The 12,957-nt window shown below is 34.2% G+C and overlaps 1 protein-coding gene across 1 annotated transcript; it reads left to right on the top strand.

The window, feature by feature from the left end:
• The first annotated feature begins 815 nt into the window (after positions 1-815).
• LOC145583481 (protein MICRORCHIDIA 7-like) lies at positions 816-6,535 on the top strand. The gene is made up of 19 exons (XM_081640712.1): positions 816-1,302; positions 2,322-2,396; positions 2,491-2,525; positions 2,626-2,734; positions 2,981-3,073; positions 3,180-3,264; positions 3,387-3,462; positions 3,615-3,743; positions 3,929-4,027; positions 4,117-4,218; positions 4,433-4,609; positions 4,695-4,790; positions 4,876-4,927; positions 5,083-5,194; positions 5,289-5,589; positions 5,723-5,814; positions 5,924-6,008; positions 6,166-6,288; positions 6,443-6,535. The coding sequence occupies exons 1-19, from the start codon at positions 816-818 to the stop codon at positions 6,533-6,535; spliced, it is 2,421 nt and encodes an 806-aa protein (XP_081496838.1).
• Positions 6,536-12,957: the final 6,422 nt, after the last annotated feature.

The raw sequence follows: 12,957 nt of genomic DNA, 5'->3' as shown, positions 1-12,957 counted from the left end.
TTATTAGAATTCTTAAGAAAGATTAATCAACATAGATTAATGTGTTAAAATGATAATATATTAATGAAATATAATTGTTCATATTGATATATTCAATTATATGAGGGTCAATTTATTCACAAATAATTGATTATGAAATATAATATATTTGATTTATTTCCTAAATTACATTATTACATTTATTAGAATTCTTAAGTGTGTTGTTTTAAGAAAAAAAAAAAAATCTTAAGTGTGAAGTTTTAGAATAACAAAAAATCATATTAATTTATGATTAATTTTAATTTAGATTCTTTTTCTTTTATTTTTCTTCTTATTTTTTTTACCGCGATTTTAGTTTATGATTTGTTTTAATTTATATTCTTATTTTATTTGCTGTGGTAGTTAACATTATATTAGTTAGGCAAAAAAAAATTTACTTCTTTAATTGCTTAGTTTACATTCCCTATGCTCTCAATTGTATTTGGATTTTAAGGTGAGTAGATTAAATTTACAAAGAGTAGCAATGTAAAATTTAGGCGAGCTCTCAATTCTATTTGGTTTTTTAGGCGAGTTTTACAAAGGGTAGTATCGTAAATTTAAAATTTTAACCCGAGAGTGTGGGACCCACCTTCAAGATTTTAACCTACCTACAAGGCTACAACTCTACAAGTGCATCATTCATTCATTCCTTCCTATATCATCCCCTCAGTTTGATCTTTCTATTCAGTTTTGTTTATACACTTAAAAAAAACAAAAAAAAAAAAAAAAAGAAAAAGAGTTTAATTCATCTTTTTTTCTTGCTTGGTACCATGATTAAGCAAGAAATCTCAAAAGACATGGATTTAACCCAGTTGAAGAGGAAAAACCCTAGTTCAACATCACCATCAGTAGTGTTTCCTGATCTCATCGAAATCAATTCGGATTCCGAGGACGAGTCGAATATTAATAACAACAATGATAATGATGATACATTCATTGAAAGAAGGTCGAGTTTTTCTGAAGATTCTTTTGTTGATGATAACAGGTTAAAGAAGCCAAAGGTTGAGATAATTGAGGATGATAATAATAATAATAATAATAACGGTGATGATGATGATCAAGAAAATTTTAACGATATTTTACCAGTAGGGTTTCTTGACCCTCTTCCTCCGTTGGAAAGGGAACTTGTTGACGCTAGTTATAATAATGCTGGTGTTGTTAGTAATGTTATGACGGCTGCTGTGACCGCCTCGTCGAATGTTGCTCGTAAACAGTTCTGGAAGGCTGGTGATTATGACGCTTCTTGTGTTCTTGGGGTTCATGCATCCACCTCTTCTTACTCCGGTAAATTTATTTATTTTTTTATTTTTTTATTTTTTATTTTTTTGTTTTTTGTGTGTGTGTGTGTTGGGTGAATGGGGAATTGATGAATTATTGTGTGCTTAGATTAATTTGTTAGGGTTTTTTTTTTTAATGAAATTATTTTTGTTTGTTTTATTTTTTATGTTAATTGGAGTTACCATGGATAATTGTTAACTTATTGGTGAATATGAGTATGGACTCTTTGTAATTGAATCATGAATGGTTGTTTAAATCTTCATACAAGTATAATTGTGTTTTCAATATACTTGAAGATCCTCGCATTATAATACTCCCTCTGTTCCTATTTGTTGGTTACGTTTGGAGTCTTGTTGTGAGGGAAAAATGGCCAAAGCGTAACCAACAAAAAAGACTGAAGTTTATTATAATTGTTCGGTGTAATTTATATAAATACGTATTACACTTGTACTTATTTTATATATCCCCAAAATTATGGGAGCATTGTTGATGATGCAAACACCTAAAACTAGGCGCTAAATTGCTAGTGATGCTCGAATATCTTTTGTGCACCTAATGTACATTTGATATGAGAATGGAGATAATAATAAGAGAGTTTGGGTACATGAGATGCTAGATGAAGTTTTCTATGTCCTTACCTGGCCTTTCATACAAAATAAGTATAATCAAGGCAAAATTTTTGTAGCAACTCCGCGATAAATTTATCTAGGGCCAAATTGCATCATTATGGTAGACATATTGAGCATATAAGTAACACCAATCTATGAAAAACTGAATACTGAGGAAAACTGAGGAATTCAACTGATTGGTAGTGGAAAGAATTGGTTTATCAAGAAATCAATTTAGTAAAATTGCTTACAATGCTTTTATTCATTGTCTTAGCCTTATTTAATAGCGGTGAAAATAAATTCTATATCAATCTATTTGTTCTAGTTATAAATGGATCAAGATATTGTTCATTAATTTTTCCTTTGAGATCAAGTTACATTGCTTGATTCTAACAATATATTTTCTCTCATTTACAGCCGGAATGGATCATGTTAGAGTCCATCCAAGGTTTTTACATTCTAATGCAACAAGTCATAAATGGGCATTGGGAGGTAAGCCTTGATTGTGAAGAATTATTATACAAAAATAGGCTCATTATGAAATGAAATGGTTACATACTTATGGTGCTCTATTTTTCTATTACAGCTTTCGCCGAGCTCCTTGACAATGCTTTGGATGAAGTAAGCACAAAGATCTTAACCACTGATCAAATATGCATCTCATGCAGACTATTTTATAAGGCCATATTTTTTATAAATGCTGTTTATGTTGTGTTTATAGGTCAATAATGGCGCTACTTATGTTAAAATTGACATGCTTATAAATGAAAAGGACCGTAGTAAGATGCTTTTAGCTGACATAGACCGCAATAGAATGCTGCTAGTTCAAGGTATGTTTCTCTGTTTTCAGCTTTTTTTCTTCAGGATTTGGATGTAACATCAATAGGGTACAGGACATCCGATTATTTTAGTTTGTTTAGAATAAAGTTGTCTCATATCCTTCATTATGAAGGGTTTAATTACTTGAACTTGATTATTTTCTCTAATTCTGAACATGTTCTGCACCTTTTTATATCTCTGGCTTTCGCAATGGCTGTTTGCATACCACGTACTAATGATTGGCACATCGATTGCAGATAATGGCGGCGGAATGGATCCCAATAAAATGAGGCAATGCATGTCTCTTGGGTATTCAGCAAAGAGCAAGCTTGCAAACACTATTGGGCAATGTGAGTGATTCTGTTCAGGCAGTTGAAATAAGTATTGGAGCAAAGTTTACGAATGTCAGATTTATTGCAGCATTGTTGCTAACTTCCTGATCTTGTTTTTACACAGACGGAAATGGATTCAAGACTAGTACCATGAGGCTAGGGGCAGATGTTATCGTCTTTTCAATGTGTCAAGGGAAGGATGGCACATGGTTAGTTGTTTTTGTTAGCTTCTCGGTCTCATAGCTAGACACACATTATATATCATCTAATTTAATTTGATGAGTTTAATACTGTTTTGAAGTTTCACTGAATCATTTCATGTATTCTGCAGTCCTACAAGAAGTGTAGGGATGCTGTCATACACATTTTTGACTAGTACTGGGAAGGAGGATATTGTTGTTCCTATGGTAAGATCGATGATCTTTTAAAAGAGTATTAGTATTATTCTTCGAATATTAGTACAAAGAGACAAACTGATCAAAGATGATTTACCAAACACTTCGACTATTGGTCATTTGGTAATCACTTTTAATTTGTTTCGATGTTTCTGTTCAACAAGATTGACTATGAGAAGAAAGGGGAAGTTTGGACCAAGATTGTACGCAGTTCTCTTGAAGATTGGCATGTAAATTTAGAGGCTATTGTCCAGTGGTCTCCATTCTCAAGCGAGCAAGACCTCCTTCAGCAGGTAACCTCTGCTCGTAAATCTCTTGTTTGCAAGTGTTCAAGTTTGACATTCAAGTAACGTGTAGAATGTCCTCTGATTGATTAATTAATTTTGATGTTTGGCTTTTCGTTTCTTTTTGATGTAGCTCTGAATTTTATTCATACAAATATGCTTTTCTGAGTCTAATTTTTTTGAATTATATGTAGTTCGATTCCATAGGTTATCAAGGTACCAGCATTATAATTTACAATCTCTGGGAGGATGATGGAGGACAGTTGGAGCTGGATTTTGGTACCGATCCTCATGTATGTCTCTATATACTATACACTATGACAGATGCCAATCATTATCAAAAAGATTTCATAGGCCTACGATATTTCTTTTTTATGAACAGGATATCCAAATTCGAGGAGTCAATAGAGATGAGAAGAGGATAGCTATGGCTAGAAAGTATCCCAATTCTAAGCATTTCTTAACATATCAGCATTCACTAAGGGTATGTGAGGTTTATAGTTTAATTCTCTTAACATAACACTCGTTTTATAGGTCAGACGCGCAACAAGTCACCCCAAGACTAGATGCATAGCCATAGTCACAATAAATATTATAATGACACTGATATGTTATTAACAATAACTATATGAATGGTAAATCATATTTGAGAAGAAAAAAAAAAAACTCTGACAGACTGACTGGTGCTTTGTTTTCAGAGTTATGCATCAATCCTTTATCTAAGAATTCCTCCTGGATTTCGGATTATACTGCGTGGGCAAGATGTCATGCACCATGAACTGGTGAATGATATGATCCACCCAAAACAAGTTTCATACAGACCTATGCCTATAACTAATGGGACTGTAAAGGATTCAGCTTCACAGTCAGAAAATGTACGATCTCTTCCATATCCTACATTTTGCTTCTTATAGCTGATTGATATGAAAAGGTCAACTAATAGTGTCATTATGTACATAGATGCAAGCTTTGGTGACACTGGGATTTGTGAAAGATGCTCAAGATCATATGGATATACAAGGGTTTAATGTCTACCACAAAAATCGGCTAATTAAGGTAGTGTTTTCTCAGCCCTTGTGTTATAAATCTTTGCTAATTGCTATTTGTTTAACACATCAATGATAATTTCTTGTTTCAATAGCCCTTTTGGAGAGTCTGGAATGCTGCTGGAAGTGATGGTCGAGGAGTCATAGGTACCCTTTTCTCTTATGAATACATGCTGCAAATTGTGCTTTACGATTTGGAATTTGATGAGTTTACTAGATATTGATTATGCATAGGTGATTGCATAATTACATAGTTAGAATCAAGTTATTTACCCTTTCAAATACACCGTTTTCCTGTGTAGGTGTTTTGGAGGCCAATTTTGTCGAACCAGCTCATGATAAGCAGGGTTTTGAGAGGACAACAGCGCTGTCAAGACTTGAATCACGACTAGTTCATCTGCAGAAGACTTATTGGTTTGTTGATCTCATCACTGCCTTCTTATAAACCCCTTCCACCCTCTCTCTTTTTTTTGTGTGCTAAGTTTAATCGCGCTTGTTTTTCTTTTAGGCGTGACAACTGCCATGAAATTGGTTATGCACCACGAAGATCAATAAACAAAGTTGTTCCAATAGTGTCTTCTCCTCTTTCAATTAGAGGCAATGGCAATGCTGCAAGGGGAATGACTCCCAACAGAAGTGATGATAACGCTTTGGAAATAATCAGAAACAGTAGTAAGAGGAATTCTGTTAAGAAAATTGAACAGATTTCACCATATGTTGAATCTTTAAGTGAAGATGATGAGATGACTAATAATCATATCGAGTTACCATCACCAACAATCCAACTCAACCTTTCCAGTAGTAACAAGGTATTTCAGAACTAACATAAAAGTATATCAGATCTTTGCATGATTTACCTGCACCTCATCAATGTACAATAAAATTCAACAGATTTTCTGTTGCAAATAGTATAAAGTTAATTAGACAAGTTGTACTACATAGGTGGAACAGATCAACAATGATAAGCATACATCTACAGAAATGGAAGCAGAAGTTGAGATGTTACGAAAAGAGAACCTTGAGTTGAAACAGAGGTATCAATTCCTAGCGCGATGAGAACAAATTATTTTTGCTCAGTCTTTTCTGTTTCAATTCTTGTATTTAGAATATTTACCTTGTGTTTTTATATTAATTCTGCTGTAGGCTAGAAAAGGCTACTGAATCAAGGGATAATTCACTGCGAGAGCTACAATTTGAAAGAGATAGGAGTAGAGCCCTTGAAGCTCAAGTAAGTGTATAGTTAGTTGCACAAGTTGCATTGCTGCTATCTTTTCATACATACAGTCATATAATATTGGCTCATTTACATGTAAAAACCGAACGCATACCTTCAGTGATCATTAATTGACACCGAGATTTGCATTCTGTTATTCTGAAACCTACAGCTTGAAGAGGCCAATAGAAAAAATGCTGAAATGGACAAAGAGCAGGAAGCTTTAATCACAATATTTGGAGAGGAAAGAGAGCGAAGAGACACCGAAGAGGAAAAGACGAGGGAACGTTTAAGGGTAAGTCACACCTTCTTGACTGAGGGATCGAATGCTAGCTCTCCTTGCCACATGACGACATTAGTAACTCTAACCACAATGTTGTATTTATCTATTATTGCACCGTTTTTAATTGACTACGGAAATATTTTAATGTGTGTTTTTTTCTCTGTAGGCTGCTTCAAAAACAATTGACGAATTGGTCGAAAAAGTGCATACAATGGAGAAATATAGGCAGCTTCCAAGATGTAAGCCTGAAATTGATTAAGGAGTGTGTTTCATAAATAACCCTAAGCTGTAATGTACAGGAATCAGAGTAATTTTAGGTGGGAGGATTATTTTCTTCCCAACTCAAGTTGTATCCATCAACTGGATTGGAGCTCAAGACATGTAATAGGCCTGAGACCTCTTTTTTTCAAAGATGTAAATAGTTAATTGAGATTAGTTTAGATCTAATCAAAGTTACATATAACTTTGGATTCAACCTTTCGTAATTGCTTTGTTTATGGATTTACTTGATACAACTAAAAGCTTGGTTAATTTGTGTTTTTGGAATTTGAAAAAATAAAACAAAATTCAGTAATAATAAAATGATAGAACTTGGGCACCAAGGAATGAAAGAAAGGAAAATTGGGAAAAAAAAAAAAAAAAAAAAAGGATAAACTGAATTGAGAAAGATACTCCGTAACTAAATAAGTTTCCTAATGTAAGAGGGTTAATAACTAATAGATATCCCACATTAGAAAGGGCTACTTCTACAAATACACAACATTAGGTATTATGTATCTCTATTTCAGAAATACGGAGTAGTTTCATAATATCAGAATTCAGAAATTAACGAAAAAAAAAAACTTATTGATGGGTTCATCATCAAGCAAGACAAAGAGAGAGGGGACGTGGTGGATATTGGAGTTGAACATCAAACCGAGACCCGAGAAGCTGAACCATGGGAAAGCAACCTACGTTAGAGGCCGGATTGAGGGGAAGTGGATTTGCATTACACTTCTTGACAAGAATCATGAAAATGGGAAAATCCTCAATAAAAAAAATGGAAGTGGGAGCTACAACATAATCTTTTTTACTGCCAACGAGGAACTACCCGACCCAGAGTTTAAGCTCACCGTAGAAATCTATTCTACGGCGAGGTATCAACTCAAAGAGACCATCGGAACCGCCGTCTTTCACCTTAAAAAGGACATCGGCACAACCAATAATAATGCTACCTTCTACCAACATCTACACTGTCCGGCTGGTCTGTGCCATCCTCAAGTGCGGATCATACTCAGGCGGTTCAAGGATATTTACAGTATAGCCAACTATATTCGAATAACCAGGGCAAAAATTAATAAATATAGATTATTATTAGAAAAATGATATGCATAGCCCTTATGGCTACATATAACGTTAATCTTGTTGTTATTCAAAGTATAGTAGTGCAAGAATTTTAAAGCTTTAAGGTTCTTGAACTAAATATTTTCATCAATCTTTCCCTATGCACTAGTTACGAATTTTGTGCTTAATTTCCGATTATGATTTGTTTTAACATTATATTTCTAAATTTTTTAAAGTTGAAATTTGTGGGTTATTAATCATCAGAATTAGTTGTTTTGGGTTAATCAATATCTTTGAATTCATCGTAAATTATTGATATTTAGGGTTCAATTCTTGAGTTATAAATCATTATTGAAACTGGTTTGTGTATTTTATAGGATTTTATTTGATTTTTGTATGAGGGTTGATTTTGTGGATCACTGGTTAACTGAAGCCATTCTGTTGGGTTTTAACAACTACTGCATATGCTTAGCATTCAAGATCATATGAGTTATGTTTTTGAATTGGTCTTAAGAGATAATTAACCTCCTTTTAGTGTCCAAATCTTATGAATTTATAGAGTAATTGATATTAAAAGAGGATATGAATCTTAAAAAATTTTGACTTTTACCACCTCTAATAATCCACTTATTGGCTTTTACTACCTACATATAAAAATAAAAATAAAAATAAAAAAATTGTATTTTACCACTAACAAAATTTCCAAAAATTGGATTTCACTACCAACTATTTGATTTAGTCCATGAATCTGTCAGTAAGGCACACCTTTTTGGTGTTCCCTTTTCATTCCCCTAATCTTTCATGTCAACCAGCCGACAACGAAATCAACTCCTCTCGGTTGGTCAGAATTTCGTGTGGGGCTAGGAAGGGGTTGGAATTGATGTTGGCTAAGAAGGGGGTCGAAATTAGGAGGCGGCTAGGGTTTTAGGAGTGCAAAATTGGATGGTGGCTAGGGTTTTAGGAATGGTCAGAATTTAGTAGGAGGGGGATTTATGGGTGGTCAAAATTCAGTGGCTACAGTTGTGATTAGTGGTTGTGCAGTGACTGTTGTGTGGCGAATTGTTGGTGGTTGTTGACTGTGATTGATGGCAAAGGATACGTGGTGTGGCGAATTTGCGGTGGTGGTTGGTGTTGCAGTGGTGAATTTGGTGGTGCGGCTGTTGTGGTGGCGATTGAGGATTTTGTGCTAGGGTTCTTGCGATTGTCGTTGGTTCGTTGGTGGAGTGGCGGTGGGGCTGGAGCTGGTCTGGTGGTGGCTGGGAGACAATTGGTGGATGGGTTTTGATTTTATTTTATTTTATTTTTAAAATTTATTATTATTATTATTATTATTATATTTTATTTTTAAAATTTATTATTATTATTATAATATTTTATTTAAAAATTTACTCAATAATATGGCTACATGTGTACATGATAGGACCCACTAACGGGTTAGTGAACGGTGGTGAAAGTTAATTGGAGGTGATTGGTGGTAAAAGCCAACTTTTTTTTTTTTATGTGGTGGTAAAAGCCAATAAGTGATTTTTTGAAAGTGATAAAAGTCAAAATTTCCTAAATCTTATGAATTTTAAAGTGATGATTTGGATCTTATGAATGTAGAGATCGAGATGATATAACAAGACTTGTTAACTACTTAATAAAATAAAAATAATGTTACTTATTTCATGTAATTAAAGTAGGAAAAGTATTGGTTCAAAAAAAAAAGGGGGTAATTTCTCATTTCGTTAAAATAAATTGCTCATTTAATACTTAAAATTCATGCAAATGATTGAACAATTTTATTTTTTTTTGGTGCAATGATCGAACAATTGTGACTAAATCATATCCGGTTGTACGTACAACCCATTTTATGATAAAAATAATTCAATAAATTAACATCACTACATCTGATCTAATCTAAAACATTAATTCTTTAACTATTTTGATAATCATATACTCCCTCTATTTTGTTAATAAGTGCTAGTTCTATTAACAATTTTTGCACATTCACTTGATCTAGTTTTACTAATTTTTGTGAGTTATACATAAGAAAATCTATATCTTGTGGTACTTATTGGAATCGTCGCAATGAATAAGTTTTAATTTTAAATGGAAAAAAGTAAACTAATAATCTCCTTGAGTAGGTCTTCCATAAACAATCTTACCTTTTGAAATCCCAAAATAACCCCACCTTTAACATAGATCTTCCACTAACAATCTCTTTGACCTAAAACTTGTTAACCATGTTTTTTTTTCTTTTTCTTTTTTTTTTCTAATTAACTAAATCTCTTCTCGAGCCACCACCGTCATGGCCACCCCAACTCTCACCCCTTGCCGCCACAACCACCCACTAAGCCAACACGAAACTCTCCAACCACGTCGAAAAACCCTATAACCACCCCCAAAACCCAACCCCCACCTCGAAAACTCAACCCACAACCCCAAAAAAACCCTCACCCAGCACTTAAAACTCAGTCCTACTCAACCCTGAAATACTCCACCCCAGCCCCTAAAAGCCCACCCACCGCCCCGAAAAATCCCAGCTTGCCTTGGAAACTCAACCCTCGGCCTTGAAAACTCAACCCCGGCAGCCACAATCGCCTCTCAATTCAATTTTTAGCTTGAAAGTAAATGCAGATTATGATTTCAATCATCTGAAAAATCGAATTGAAAGGGAAATCATATCGATGAATTTAGTGGAGAGAGAAACTTACCAAAAAGAGAGAAGTAAGGTAGGGCAACTTTCTAGAGAGAGAAGTAGAACCGGGGGTTCTAGTGCTAGTGTACAAAGGACAAGAGCGCGATACTGGGTTTTTCGATCACTTCTCATCCAAAGAACAAGTCAAAGATGAGCTGAAAGTTTGGGTTGGGTTTTTGGGGAAGCAAGGGGCTGCGACAATGATGTGGAGGGTGGGGACAGGGAGGCCATTCAGGGGTTACAGTGGTTTCGGGGGCTGCTATTCGGGTTTCAGAGGTTGGGTTCCAAACACCTTGGAGGGGTAGCGTAGGTTGGGTTGCTAGGGAAAACAAGGGCGGGGATGGGGAGGGGAATGTAGTGGCGGGGCTGGGGCTAGTGGAGGGCTAGGGCTAGAGTTAGGAGTTTTGTTTTTTTTTTTAATTATTAAAAATTAGAATAAACCTATAAAAATCCGACATGTGTCTTGTAACCTAAGAGAACCGGTTACTAAAACCACCAACCAGTCAAGGATTGTTAATGGAAGATCCTATCAAACGTGAGATTATTGATTCTGTGATTTCAAAAGGTGAGATTGTTTATGGAAGACCCACTAAAGGTGAGATTATTAGTTTCTATTTTTCCTTTCTAAATTTTTATAATTTAATTTATATTTATTGATAACTAAAAATATTATTGATCAAAGATTTGCAACATCATATGTGCTCAAGAGAATTCAAATGGAGCACTTATATTATAAAACGAAGGTAATACAAAGTATATGCAATGCAATAATACGACATTAAGTCTTGTGAATTACGTTAATTTTATTAAAAGACGGTCAATCAAAAGGTAATTTTATCCCTTAGCTTTAAGGGTAACTTTTAATTTGTAATAATGAGGTTGAATTTGTTTTAATGTGTATTTTTGAATGAATTCTCCTTCCATTTTTAGTTCCCCATAGTAACATGACACGCATGCTTGCCAATGCAAAATTTGACTAATATAATATCTTTAATTATCATTAACTATAAATTATAACAATTATTCAATATTAATAATCTACTCATTGAGACGATTCCAACAAGTACCCACAAGAATATAGATTATTTTTTCTTATGTACGGAGTATAACTCACAAACATTGGTCAAAATATGTTTAATGAATAGTGTCAAATTCTCCAAGGGGCACTTACAAAAAACGAAGGGAGTACATGTCATAAAACAACCCCAAAAACTTTTAATTTGAGTTCGTAACTCCACTCTTTGAGGCAAATTATACGAAGTACCAGTTTTATATACAATCACTTTTGTAATTAAAAATTGTCATTAAATTAACATCACAAAGGGCCTGTTCCGATTTATTGAAAACAACTGAAGTGAACTGAATAGTTGAAATAAATTGTTTATGAGAGAAGAAAATTAGGAACTAAACTGAATTAAATTGAACTGAACTGATTGGATCTCAATTGAACTGAAATGAAATTGAGATAAACAGAACATGCCCTAAGTAACATTAATTATTAACTATTTAGATAATTATATACTCCCTTTGTTTTTTAAATAAGTGTTTTACTACCACTATTCAATTCACTCGACCTAGATAGTTTGAGTATCGTTTGTGGTTTATACATAACATATATGCCCAAGAGAAATAGAACCCTTATTATAAATTGGAAGGATTACAAAGTATATGCAATGCAATGCGTACGGATATGGAGTGATTTTCTGTTTATTTCTAGATCGAATTTAAGAAAAATAAAAATAAAAACAATAAATTGATAGAGCTTGGCAACCAAGGAATTAAAGAACGGTTATTGGATTTGGATTTTTTTTTTTTTTTAAAAGTTGATCCAAATGTAAATAGGTTTCCTAATCGTCTAGGAGGGTTAATTAACACATATCCTACAGCTATAATTCTATAAATACACAACATTAATTACGTATTCTTTATCTCCAAAAGGCAAAAGAGAGGAGTGTTCGTTATTTAAAAAAAAGAAAAAAGAAAAAAAAAGAAAGAAAGGTTTATTGATCGATGGGAATATTATCAAGCAAGACAAAGAGAGAGGGGACGTGGTGGATGTTGGAGTTGAACATAGATCCGCCGGAGAGGAAGCTGAGATTTGGGAACCAGTCATTATTAATTGGTGGGTGGGTTGAGCGGAGCTGGACTTGGAATTTCTTTACACGTCTCGACAAGGATGGAGTTGGGAACAAGAAGTACATCATCTTTATTCCCAACCATAAGCTATCCCACCCTGACTTTAAATTCAATGTAACAATCTTTTCTAGGGTGCCGATTTTCTACACAGTGACCTTCGGAATTGTCGTCTTTCAACTTAACAAGGACATCCCACTCAATGCTACCTTCTGCCAAGAACTACACTGTCCGATACTGCGACTTCAAGTGCGGATCAAACTCAGGCGGATCAAGGATTCCGGAGGAGGGCCAGCACACAATGTACGAAAGACGAAATAGTAAAATTCATTACTAGCTGTTTAGGCAAATCTCAACAAGGACATATGAGAATCTGCATGGTTTGAGGGGTAATAACAATCATACTACCAAAAGCATACAAAATAGCAATAAAGCAGTAACAAAGCAATAGATAAGCAATGAACAAACAATAAACAAACAGAAAGAGCTCTACTATGAAAAGAGAACGAGTTTAGAGATACAATACTGAATAAGGACAAGCCTCC

The sequence above is a fragment of the Chenopodium album genome, chromosome 15, assembly GCF_948465745.1.
Source record: "Chenopodium album chromosome 15, dcCheAlbu1.1, whole genome shotgun sequence".
Classification (NCBI taxonomy): Eukaryota; Viridiplantae; Streptophyta; class Magnoliopsida; order Caryophyllales; family Amaranthaceae; genus Chenopodium; species Chenopodium album.
The sequence above is the reverse complement of the archived record's forward strand: the minus strand, read 5'-3'. Positions and strand labels throughout refer to the sequence as shown.

Bases quoted from the DNA above. Each gene is read 5' to 3' on its own strand.
- LOC145583481 (XM_081640712.1), top strand. From the start codon at position 816: ATGGATTTAACCCAGTTGAAGAGGAAAAACCCTAGTTCAACATCACCA. The intron at 2,397-2,490 runs GTAAGCCTTGAT...TTTCTATTACAG, and splicing joins TCATAAATGGGCATTGGGAG to CTTTCGCCGAGCTCCTTGAC. The intron at 4,610-4,694 runs GTACGATCTCTT...TTATGTACATAG, and splicing joins CAGCTTCACAGTCAGAAAAT to ATGCAAGCTTTGGTGACACT.